Raw genomic sequence first — 13393 nt, 5'->3', positions numbered from 1 at the left:
TTTAGACTTGCTCCAATGACGATATAAACAGAACAACCTCGCGTATTTCTATTATTCCAATTTCGCGTATTTTGTATGTATTACCTGACACGGTGCTTCGTCGAATAACATTAGCAATAACCGATAGGGAGAACTGTTAAAAAACAAGTAAAAGGTCGAGAGGACGGAGGGAGTAGCCATCGCGAACGAAAATAGTCGAGTTTTTACGAGCTGAATCTTTAACGACTGGAACGAATCGTGCCGCACGAACGCTGGGTGAATAGGGAACGAGGGAACAGGAACGAGATCGAGAGAAGGCAAATCTATTTAATTAGAATTATACCGATACGACGTGACCGAGGAATCTCAATTAATCTCCGAAAGAGTTTAAGAGGCTAGCGGAATGGAACTACAGCGGTTCGTAGTATCGGGAGTTCCTCTGTAACTCGACTAATTTGTTCAATTACTTTTATCGCGGTGTCTCCGACAGGGGAAGTATTAAAGATAAAATGAACCAAACGCCGTGAAAGAAATGACGGAAATATTGAATAGTCGAGATGAGAGTAAAAGGGTTGCAAAGTACAATTAACCTTGAGTGCCTTGGGAACTTAATGGAACGTGATAATTATATTATATTATATTATAGAAGGAGATGCGCGATTTTAATATTTAATTTTAAATTAATTGCAAGTATGGAAAACGAAATAAAAGGGACTACAATTACTCACCGATAGGCAGAGATTCCCCTGATGTTGGTGGGCTCGTTGACGAGACTCGCTTTGTAGCTGCCACGCGCGTATGTAAAGATCGCCGCGATATATGAGACCGCCCCGTTTCGCTCGTAACATCAAGTGCCACCTGAACGTAAATGTAAACAGAGAGAACATATTTATTTCATAATATTCCGAACGTCCATTTCAAATTATTCGTGTAGAAACGAATACGTTCAACATATTCGTATCTGAACGTTCTGCGGCTGGAATTGAATAGGTTGCAATTGTTATTTATTCAATTTTATCTCTGTGGTAAACTTCATCTTACTATACAAACATTCTTTTTTTCGCCTGTATAATTCAACCCTCTTAATTTATTCTTACAAGTACACTTCTTTTCGCTTGTCGGTGGTAAAACTCACCCTGTTATTCGAGCCATAATGTAATCGCATCTTCGAAGTTGGATACGGAGAAATAAACAACTCTCCCCGTTATCTGGAAGGGCATTTTTCACTCTCGAGAATATCACAGCGCGAATCGCGTTCAACGCCAAGAAAGGGAGACACGCGTTTAACGTACGCGCGGAAATAAATTGCCAGACGTTCGCGCGAGTCATGTTCGCATTCATGGTGACGGGGTTTCTGGCAGCGCCACTCGGGAACCGTTCACATCCTCTCGATAAAATAAATTCGTAAATGACATACTCTTTTCACGCGTCAGTTCCGGACGCAGTTCATTCTCTGGGGCACTTTTTTTTCAACGAACGAACGGCGTGTTTACGAGGCGGAAAAGAGGGTGAATATCAGGAGTCAATAGCCGAGTTCCACGGAGGATGCGCGCTATCCTTTATCATGTCACACACTCGAGTCGCAACATTAACCCAACGGCGTTAGATATACAGTATTCTGACATTCTTCAGCGTTAGCATTTCATGTTACTTTACAAGAATTTAATGAAATAGAGAGTATGGAATCGTGGTCTGAAATGTTGATAATTTAAAATTTGGGGATTTCGTTCCACTGTGCATCGCTTCATTCCAGTCATACAAAGTTGCTCTTTCATTTCTGGTCGAACGAGTCTCGCGTCGCTGCAGCGAATCCATCGTTTGCGTCGCCTCTGTGACGCATTCGGTCAGCTGAATAATCCTGATCGTTATCAAGGTCGTTGCATTTATCCGAGAACAGTTACGCTATATTCGAGGCACCGACGGCGTTCAGTTTCCACGTCGCGTTATCGATTGCGTTGCTCGTTTACCAGGTTACGATCGGCTACCTCTATTTTCTGTTTTCCTCGATTCCAAAATTTTATCTGATTTTTATACCTTTCCTTTGTTTCTGTCGTTAAAACATTTGAAACTACCTTCATTTTTAATAGTTTTCTAAACGAACACCTCGCGAAACACAGAATTCGAGTTTGAATTAATCACAGTTCACTTTTCATACTACTTTTTATCATCTACGCAGACAAAAACTTCTTTTTATTCATCCCGCTACCAATACCGTTACCAATCGAAACGACACAAGTCGATTCGTATAAAGTGTAGGAATAAAACTCTCCTAAAACAATTTACCTGAAAAGACTGGCGCGGCTGTAAAATACCCTGTCGCCGCAATTCGCACTAATCCGCCATCGGAACAATGTCGCCCCGTCCGCTAACCAGAAACCGAATTGTTTCGTCGAACAATGCTCGCTGCCCCATTCCGCGCGGTGTGTTCTATCCGTTCCGAACAGCGAAATGGAAACCCACCTTCGCACCTCGAGTATTACCGACGGCCTTTCGCCTCTCCCGACAGAACGTCCGAGCTTCGAACTGGTAATTAAACATCGTCAACGCGCACAAGAGAAATGAGAAGGGCGCGGGGGTTCCCTGATCGCGTTCGAGCGAAATATCCTTGAATCGAACGACGTCGACGGTCATAACGAAGTGGCAACGCGCGGGTAGCCACGACGATATCGGCCATTTGCTAGCACACGGATAGACCGAATGAAACTCGGTGTACTCCATGAATTATAAAATCCCCATTTGGCTGGATAGATAAAGGTCGCCTCGGTCGTATAGCCTGACTGGGTACCTGAGAGATACAGATAGATATGGAGGCAGAGGAAGTTCGTTTATTACGCGTTCTAGAACCGGCTTCGATAACAAGGAAGCCTCTAAATGTGCTTCCACTTTACGTCTAATTGTACGGACAAGGCTATTTTTTGATAGAGATTGTCTATCTCTACTTGGGTAAAGTATGGTCTTGCACAAATATATGTTTTTCGAAAAAATGTTACCACTCGGACAGATGCACGCGCAATTCCCCGACTCGACGAGTAGAAAATACAGAAACGGAGGTAACGTCAGTAAATTCCCGATTTATCAGCTCCACGAGCGCTTAACGGAACGGTGACGACGTTATCGTTGCCTATGGAATCATCCTCTCCTCATGGCGCAGTGGCTTTTCTCGGAATTTATTCGAAAAAGATGGAACGTAAAGTGGATGTCGTATGTCGCGGTAGAATATGTCAGCTAGAATTACATTCGGCTTCCGGATAATGTTCTACTTGGTATCTCTTATCTTGGTTATTAATTGTGCGGCTATTCGCTGAAACTCCATCGTCGATATTAACGTTACACAGGCACACAAGGAAAATTTAGATGAGTATCTTTGTTTGGTATTAGATGACTCTACGACACTCTCGATGACTTTTACGTTTAGAATAATAAAAGATTCAAATTAGGCGTGTGGCAATATCCCTGAAGAAAGCAGTTGGCATCGATGTAAAAGTCATAGTTTACGAGGCAATAGGATGCTAAATCCCTTGTAGATGAGTCTACGGGTGATCTACGACAAAATGCCTCTCGACTGGGAGCCATCTGTTTCCATTAAAAACATCTTTTAAACTTTTCTCAAAAAGAGGAGTGCGCCGATAACTTGCCAGCAAGTACTTTTTTATCCGTTACTCCGCGTGAATGTCGATACCGTTAGTTGAAGTATGTTTCCTACCAGATCAATTCTAGACTACCATATTTTCACGTGAATTGAAAAAGTGTTACACCGATACGTCACAGTTTGTGAGCAACAACGAGAAAATAAAGGTTATCGACAATTTTCGTTGCATAACAACGTGTTTTTCACACGTTGGAGGCCATTGTCGAGTTTGTCGGGGCGACAGCGATGCACATTTTTTTGGGAAAGCGGAAAAAGGGATACTGTTTACACGGTGTGGAAAACGCGAATGTTATCCAATACTTTTGTTGCAGAAATCCGCAGCATTTTTGCATGCTGCGCGGACTTTTGTGCCGAAAATGGGAATGCCGGCTGACGGTGTGTGCTCTGTCGATTTTTCAAAGCGAATGAAAACACATCGAATGGAAGACACTAATGCCCGATAATTCTCCCAGCGACGGCGAAACCATTTCCAGTGCTCGCGAGCGCGGATAATGCGAGAGCCAGTGCTCCAGGTCTGTTCCTATATTATGTAATTTTATTCTCCGTAACGCATTAGTCCAACGTGGAAAACGCTTCTGATTGAAAGCGAGCGCTTCTGATCGCGTATTTAAATAACATCAACTATAATAGATGATAATGCTTTTGGTGGACGTGGCTTCTACAGTGGGTGGTAAAATTGACCGTTCAAATTTGCATTATAATAAAGTACGTACAAGCATCGTTTACCGACAATAAAAATAGGACAAATATATGAACAATTTTGCTCGAAATTCGTTTTTGTTTCCTGTGTAGCAGGAGGCTGATAAATTAACTATCTATTACTGTAGCTCGATTTTGAAACAGAGAGTTCGAAGCGAAAATAGATTGTAGAACTATTTGACAAAAACCATTAGCAATTTATGAGAAATTAATCTGACATCCGTGCAACCACTACAAAGTGGGACGAACCTGTTGCGAATTAAGCTGGTGTGAAGTAAATAAACTGTAAAAATCCTGTCAGCGCGCGTAGTTTGTAACAACTCGTGCGGTTTTGTGCTACTCGTAACACGACAAATGTTTTAGAATTGGAAAATTATTCGTTTCGCCCAACAGCGTGCATTTTTCATTACATTTACCCGAACAATAGTTTATCAATGTTATTCCTACGGTTGCACAAACGTTGCAGTCGCACGAAATTAAACATACGTTGTTGGTAACAAACGAAAACATTTGATAACATTCATTTTCTTGCTTGATATTTCAACCATTATTTTAAAATGGTGAAAGTCAGTTGGGATGCCAAAGTAGTGGAAATATCTCCCAAACAAAGTGCTTGGAAAATCATTTTTCGAAACCACTATTGCGCGATTCACGCGTGCGATGATTTGTATTATATACTATACAACGGAGAGCTCATGGTTAAACGTTGGCCAGTTCTGCAGTTCTTCTGTTGAATAATTCATAGCCCTGAATAATTCATAAGTCGAACGTACCGAAGGGATGAACAATGAAACGGTCGAAAATGTGGTGTAAGATTTGACAAATTTATCGCTTTATGGTTTATTTACAAGCGCGTCGGTGTGTGAAGCCGTCCTATAAGCACAATCCACTTAAACGGCGGATCAATATTTTCTGGAGCGTGGATACCGTGCGAATAAATAAACGCGATGGTTTAGGCTATTTTATTGGTATTGCAGCTACACGTTGCGCGCGCGCAGATGCTGCTCGATGATTGTGCCTGGCTATTTTTAAATGGACGAAGCCGAGATGAATAATTAATTCCTGTGTTTTGACGAACCCGAGACTAACATTCACCGAGTATTTGGGTACTAAATGGCTCCAATTACCATTTTAAATTCTACATAACGTTACAAACAAAGGTTAATTTCTCGACAGAGACGCCAAATTACCAATACAGGTAAACAAATCTGCAACCCTCGTTCGTTTCACGTGCACGACAGTTAAAACGATGCAAATGAAAAAGATCTCGTAACGAACTTTTAACTATCAACTCGACGGGCCCTACACGCGACGTCCCCTCTAATACAGACTTCTAACGACAGAAAACAAAGAGACACACTATCGTAATTACACCGTTCACCGCCTCCACGAAAACACACGTACACGAATACGCATGCATGTACGAGGTGCTTGCAAAGCCGATATTTCGTTAGTCCGCAGAAACGCTAGCGTTTCGCACCCCTTCGACACCCTCTGCCATCTACGACCATACCGTTCCTCATACCGATTGCGGTTTGCATGAGAGATTCGTATTTGCATTTAAAATCTGCACGCTGCGGCGCATCTGTCAAAACCGCGTATATTGAAATCATCCACGCGGTGCTTTCACCCTCTACACTCTCGCATTGCGCCATTACTTTCCGCTTTGTTTCTCCGAAATACAACCCTCCCTCCCTTCTATTCGCTGCGAGACCTGTCCTCTGACTACCCGTTTGGTCACGCCATCGACTGCAAAACTGCACGCGCGTTCCAGTTCTAAATAGTAGGGTAGCAACTTGTGGATGGTTAAATGATCGGTATCGATTGCTTTGAAGTCGTGACCATCTTGGATAGAATACCCTTGGATAAATAAGGAATTCCCTTTAATTTTAGTTTATAAAGTAATAGAAAATATGTGAAACCTCTCAAGATTAATAGCTCGTGTCCATAGGAATCGAAAAGTTCTGTATCGTTTTCCGACCCGATCATTCGTTACGAGATATAAACAATTCAAGTTCACCATTGGGACTCTCGACGCGGCCCGTTCGGAGTCGGGGTTGTTTACTTTTCGGCTGCGCGCGCGCGCTCCATACGTGCTACATGCGCTCGCGCGCATAATAACAAACGCGCGTAACAAACTTTAACTGCGAATATCTCCGAAACGAACAGTCGGATTGAAAAATAGAACAGGACTTTTCGATTCGTATTACCACGGGGTATTCGTCTCCCAAATGTATCCGACATTTTTACTAACAATTGTTTATATTTCCATAACGAAGCCTCGGATTGAAATATGAAGGTATTATACTCGAACGAAAATTGCTCCGTGGCGCTGCGCATATCGATCGCGGAATCAAACTATAATTTCGCTGGGGCAAAGAAAGAATTGATTCCATGGTAGCGTCGAGCATGCGACTCCCAGCCGAGAGTTGCAAAAACAACGCGCATCGTCGCTGGCAAATCGCTTACCATCGCTGTTTTATAGACGCTATTTGCGCCGCGGGGGCGCGAGAGGATTACAGTGCGCGAGACTCGAGGAAAAAAGAAGGTTAAAGGCATGGAAGGACACAACCCGGGCGGATACGCAAGGGTGAACTCACTGCTTCTCCCGGAATATCCTATAATTCAGTGTTTCTAAAACTTCGGTTCATTTGGTCTATTATTTTCCAAGTTTTCTCAATTCTTGTAGATTAAAATAAACTAGTAAGTTTTATAATTTCAGGCTAGCGTTATATTGTGCATTCTACATTGTACGATATATGTAACGAGTAAGGTGTTGACCTTCCATTCGGAAATATATCAAAAATTTGAATTAGATCTTGTTGCAAAAATTTCTATACTAATTGCTCATTTTCTCACCTGGTGATGAGTTGGTGTACCCTCGGCAATTGACCCCGCGACCTTAGGATCCTGACTGTGCCCAATAACGACGATCTATGCGAGGGCGAGACTTCCATGGCTTTGAGATAGTACTTGAGAGAGGGTAGCCATTTGCCTGAAGAGACGAAGAACGATTTGGCGTGAGTACAAAGCCGAGGGAGTGCCACGTGTGTTGTTTCGCGACGAAATTATGGCCTTGTTTGGCTACTTTAAACTACTTATCAGATACTTCGAACCAACGTAATGGGAACTCACGGATTTGTCCTTTGAAAGCAATTTAGCCGTTTTACCGGAGCCGCTTACCGTTTTGGTACAACCAAGAAGCATATTCGGCGAGATGGTCGGGACTTCGAGGTTGCAATCGAACGACGTGTCTGAGAAGTACCCCCGCCGCTGGACCCGTTGCTAATCTTGCCAAAACTAAGTACGCTGGGGTGTACGCTGGGTCGAGGGACACGCATTTTTGCAACATTCGTATGCACTCCTCTGTTCTGTTCGTTTTTCTGAAAAAACAGATTTGCAACGCAATGTATTAGTAGGCCGATATATAATATAAAAGTTACTCTCAATATTCTTGGTATCAGTGGGTTTATCTCGGGAACGAAAAGGGGAAACAAGAAGACACGGTGACTGCTTTGCAATTGAATTCCCACTACATATATTCCGCACAATGCTTCGTTAAAAATTACATATCTGCGCGTTTGGCAGCGTTTGCACCAACGATAGACCATTTCAATTGAATATTACAATCGGACTCGTAAAGTGGTGCATGATCACGATCAAGATATGAATACGCATACTTGCTTGCCATGCACGATATGCGGTCGTGTATAGACCGCCTTGTTTCCCGTGCGTTTCATCGTACCGCGAAATGTATCTGTTCGCATCGATAATTCTACTACACTGATGTTAACTGAATATTCGAAAAATAGTTTGATGGATGCCAACGCAAATGGTGCTACAAATGAAATGTGTTTCGGAATGATTTTTTAAAGAAAATAAATTTTCAGAAAAACATGTAGGAATAACTGTAAACAGACTTCGTGGAGCATTTTATCCGCAAAAGGAAGCTAAAAAATTGATGACCACTGTTTTCCCACGGTCCATATCTAACGAAATGAAAATTCTACACGGCAGCTAAAGGGTGGCGATGGTTGGCTTGCGCAGGCTTCGTTTCTTCTGTCAATTAAATTTTAATTTATCAAGCAGGAGGCGTTAATTAAAGTTTGATTTTGATCACGCCGCTAGAATTACCTTACCACGCTAAATTTATCGCGAAGTACGCTGTTCGATTCTACTTCGATATGCCATTAATAAAATAGAACGCGTCGGAATTCGAGATTCTTCCTTCAACTCCGTTTATTCTACGTGATGGGGAACTCCATTAGACCTCGGGGTATTCGTTGTCGGTGGAATAAGAATAATCCTTAATTTCAAAGCAGTTCACCGTGTGTCAAGTTACTTATGTTTTTTCTGTGTGAATAAATTATTCCTTCCATGAGAACTAAAATAAGGCAACGGATTCGAATGCATTAGGGAATGGCACAACAGTATTTTCTGAAAAATGCGAGAATTCGGAAGGTAATTTCCATAAAAGAATCGATGCTTTCGTCGATCACAAATATTCCCTTCGAATAATTGGATTAATTAATTTTACCAACCTGTAAAGTTGACCAAGATTATAGTGAGCGTTCACGTGTCCCGGCTGAGCGTTTATCGCTGCCAAAAAATGTTGCTCCGCTTGATCGCCCACAGTGAGTGTACCGAGGTTATTATGGGCACTGGCGTACGCCGGCCACAGCCTGTAATCAAATAAACGCGGCTTATTTACAAAGTGATTAATGATCCGAGAAACTAGACGCATTATCGTACAATTAATCGCGAAGGTTATTTCGTTTCACCGCAACACAATGTACGCGGGCTGATAATAATTTGAAATCGATTTCATTAACGGAAGAAACAAAATACGAGTAACGATCTCTATTTGTGTTAACTTGATGTTGGATTAATGAATAAAATATGGCTTCAACTAGCCTTTATACCGCGTGCATATTTATTTTACACGACAAATACGTTGAACATCACATATGACATCGGTATATCGAGTAGACATATGAGTCAAGTACTTTAATCACGTAAAAATGTATCCTTAACAGTCGAATAATATTCGTCGCAGAACGATTCAGCCATCGTTTCAGCGGATAATTCGTTAATAACATCAAAACAGTATCTTCGGAACAGAGAGCACGGTAGTGAATTAATTAACGCGGTAGCGCGAAAACTCGCAAAGGTACGAATGGTTAACGAGCCGCGAACATCGTCCAGGGTCAATAAGGGGTCACCCGCTCGTCCACCGGCGTAGTTTTCAGCTGCGCCACGCGGTGAACGAAATTGTTCCAGTTTCTACGTCGAAAAAGGGAAAACTACGGGCTAGGCCAACAGACTATGAATCACGTGACAGTGACAAAGCACAGCGGCGAATGCGGTTTCGTTGCAACTGCGTGGACAAGGATTTAAGGATTACGTACGTACACGCGTCACCCCTGGACAAATAAAACGTGAACGCGGGAAGAACTGGTAAATTAGCTAAATCCTTCGCCAAATAGCGTTCTCGCGCTCCTTGTCTCAGATTACATTCCGTATGGAGCTTCTTCTTTTATTTGATAGGGCTGGAAGGGTTAGTTCTTTTTGTGTAGTAGGGTTTCCTTGGTAAAATTTAAAACGACGTTTATACCGTCAGTTAATTTCGTTATCCTTGCCGCTTTCCCAAGCCAATCTAGAAAGTAACGTAGTTAGCGAAATTATATTACTACCGGGAACGCGTTCTGACAAAAGTTTCCTAACTTCTGGCAGGGAATGTACAATATATTCTGACAGTGATTCTTCGAAGCTGTGAAATTTCAAGTAACATCGCGTAAGAATTAAAGAGCAATATTATATTTCCGCGGAGAACTTACTCTGGATACTTGATTTTTCAGCGTGGGTACATTCAAGCAAGTGAATTAAACTTTACTGTATCGCGGTAACAAAAAGCAGAGAAAATATCTGCTGCTAAAAATTGTTCAGCTCTGTGATCGTAGCTGAGAAACGATAGCTCCAATTTTAAGAGACTGTTAATTATGAGAAAACAAACTGTATCAAAATACGTACGTATTTAACATTAACAACCGAATTAATTAAAAAAGTGATGGAAACGTTTGAATATTTGACAGTCGTTCGGTTGAAAGTGGAGATTCATGCGAAAACAATGAGGTTCACAAACTTTTTTTATACGTAATACTTTTGTGGAATATTAAGACTTATTCTACAGTAAAATCAACATGTTTCTTTTATTCGTAAATTTCTTTTACCTTTTACGAACTGCATAGAATTCTGTGCAACATTTTCCTGTACTAGTTATTTTAAAGTACAAGCATACGTCTCGTACGTTTTGTGGATGTTTTTCATATCAGCCTACGTTGCGAGTGCATAAAATCCGCAGTCTGATGATGAGAAAAGGAAGAAACTCGCGAACAGGAGGCACGCGTATCCAAAATGAGATCAGTTTAAATCACCAGCTCTCGACATCCAAGATTCGAATGATTTTCCCCGCACACCGAGAAACATACATGAAACTTTGGCCCGCTGTGTGCGCCTAAATTGCTTCTAAGCATGAAACTCTCTACTTAATAAAATGTCACTGGCACCCATTCGATCCCTGGCTCCTCTCAGCGGCACGCAGTTAACTACAGCGTCGAGCTTTCATACGGGGAAACAGAATTTACGTAATCGAAATCCGCTGTTCATCCCCAAAATAGAGCAATTCGAGCACTGAGAGCTTACATTAACGTGATCGTAATCCGTGATGTAAATTATTTCGGATACATCAGATCGTGGTTAAATTGAGTGGAAATTCAAAACCGCCAAGCTAACATTTGAAAAGGCAGAATGAAGCAATACTTCTCGATAACCTAGAAAATCTCTCGGGTCCAATCCCTATATTTTTCTCTCACCCTAGAAACATTCTTTCCCAAGTTTTCGGCGAGAATGTTCGGATTCCCTCGTTCCCACCAAAAGTTCTTTGATTTCGATACAAAGAACGTCATCTGTGCCCACCGCTCGTGGTCCGAATGGTGCAGTCTTATCGCGTAGCAGTCGCCATTAAGGAGGCCATTGGGGTGGCAACACGCGGGTCGTCGTAACGCTGGAGAATATTAGAGACAGTGATGGGAGGGATAGGGAGAAAAAGTTGAGACAATTCAAGGAAACACGGATATCCAGGGATAGTTGCTTCGTAACGGTGTAACTGGTCCACTGGGGTTGGCTGTGAGAGCTCAATAAGGGACCGCTGCGCCGATATCGAAGAAAAATACGGAGATAGGATTCGCGCAAGAGTTACACGGCAAAATGAAGAAAGCGGATAAAAGGGACAGAAAGAAATCCGACGTGAGTGGATCGGCCAGCGTTAGAAAAAGAAAAGTATAATCCGAACGGTATTCGATCGCGTCTGTGATGCATGTTCACGCTCCCGCGGCGAATCCGTTTTATTCGACGCGTTCGGAATGGATCGCGTGTCTCCCTCCCCCATTTTCTCTCTTCCACTCTCTTTTTTACCCTTATTTTTATCCCTGGAAGAATTTCATCTATATTTAAGTTGCCGTGGAACAATATTGATTCCCAGTGAAATATTTGGACGGTGAACGCGCATGTATATTTTCGACGTTTCAAAGACATATCGTCTGGCGAAAAAATGAAACTGCGTCGCGAGGAGATAGCTATTTTATAGGAGTTTCGTCGAGTTTTCGGTTATTGGATCTCCTCGTGGAGAATGTTAAGATTTCATTGAGATATGCGTCTTTCCTTGCCTTTCCGATTTTTTGCATCTCAACGATCACGAGCTCTAAATATATGTAGAAATGCCTAGTTAAAACGTCGCGTCGGTACGATTCATAACGCAGGAATCAGATTGGCCAGTCGTGAAACCCGTTAATATTATCGTTGAATTGATCTGAAGATAAAATTTCCACGATATCACGTCGTAGCAGGATAAATGGACAGATAAGCGCACCACTGATTACAACTCCTGTCAGCGTTCTCCCGGTCGCGAGCGATGTAAAACAATTCGCGATGCCGAGATACCGCGTTTTCTCAAGGCACGTCAATGAAAGTGGCAATCTTCCGTGAAATACTGCAGTCGCGTTAAATCTAAAGATTCAAGCTCTCGTTGCAACGAAGATTTTTAAAGCGACGCGAGCGTTTCTTCGCTATTCGATTCCCTTGATCGTGCGAAACGTTCGACGATCTCGAACGGAAATTTTGACAAGCGCGTGCCAGGAATAAAGAAAAAATGTTCGAGAAGAGGATTTGAGGACGCAATGCGTGAAGCACGAAACGAAGTTGGCGCTTACCACATTAGGCCGGGACAGGGAGGGCGTCTTAAAAAGGAAATGCTCGTAGCAGTCGCCTCTCTCGGCGTGCTTGCTCTGAAAGAGGATTCCACGGAAACGCGTTGCTCGTCTCGAGGATAAAACGCGATCCCTGAGAATGCTAAGCAAACGTGTGTGTGGTTGAAACGCGTGGTGGAAACTGACGGAAGGAATGGTTTGCGTTAGGAATTGGAATCCGGCGGAGAATTCCCGCATAGAAATCCACGATTCATTCGAGACGTGGAAAGTGTACGACGTTAAAAATTAAAAGCACGAATGGAGAGATTCTTGACCCGAAAATGCTGTTCAAACCAGTGATCCTGAACGAGGGCTGTGTGGACCTTCGGTGAACTCGGAATTTGGATCAAGATTGCGCAGATATTTAGGCTATCGGTGTTTTGATACCACCCATAATATTTTCGTCTCAGCTCGTGGAACGGTACGATGTTATCGAAGTAAACAATTTTAATAAAACGATTCCTCAATTTCAAATAAACGCAAGTACTTTTGCAGTGAGCTTAAAATTGGAGAAGAGAAGCGACTCAAGTTCTTGAGAACCGTCCGAACACAGAAATCGGGGCTGAAAGACTTTCTTAATAAGTTCGATTAGAGACGACTAGTTACCGTTAAAGTGAAAATTTTGAACGAGTAGAATACTGTTCACGTACTTTTTTTTTTATCGTGAATGGTACTATATTACTATTCAAATCGATCTTTTCGACTGCAAATCTCATTCTACTAACAATCTCTTATTACAAGTTTTCTTTACTTATTATGCGGA

At 42.3% G+C, this 13393-nt stretch overlaps 1 protein-coding gene across 1 annotated transcript in view; it reads right to left on the bottom strand.

Annotated features, from left to right (window-relative positions):
* The window catches only part of LOC128874667 (protein O-mannosyl-transferase TMTC1-like), a 162481-nt gene that overhangs the window by 5601 nt on the left and 143487 nt on the right, over nucleotides 1–13393 (bottom strand). Inside the window, exons 11-14 of the mRNA XM_054119598.1 lie at nucleotides 8869–9009; nucleotides 7511–7710; nucleotides 7187–7322; nucleotides 708–837 (exon numbers count right to left, since the gene is read on the bottom strand). Of these exons, the coding sequence (XP_053975573.1) occupies nucleotides 708–837; nucleotides 7187–7322; nucleotides 7511–7710; nucleotides 8869–9009 (607 nt within the window). The remainder of the gene's footprint in view (nucleotides 1–707; nucleotides 838–7186; nucleotides 7323–7510; nucleotides 7711–8868; nucleotides 9010–13393) is intronic.

This window comes from Hylaeus volcanicus, chromosome 4 (genome assembly GCF_026283585.1).
Source record: "Hylaeus volcanicus isolate JK05 chromosome 4, UHH_iyHylVolc1.0_haploid, whole genome shotgun sequence".
In the NCBI taxonomy this organism is placed as follows: domain Eukaryota; kingdom Metazoa; phylum Arthropoda; class Insecta; order Hymenoptera; family Colletidae; genus Hylaeus; species Hylaeus volcanicus.
Note: the sequence above shows the minus strand (reverse complement) of the source record. Positions and strands in the feature narration are given on the sequence as shown.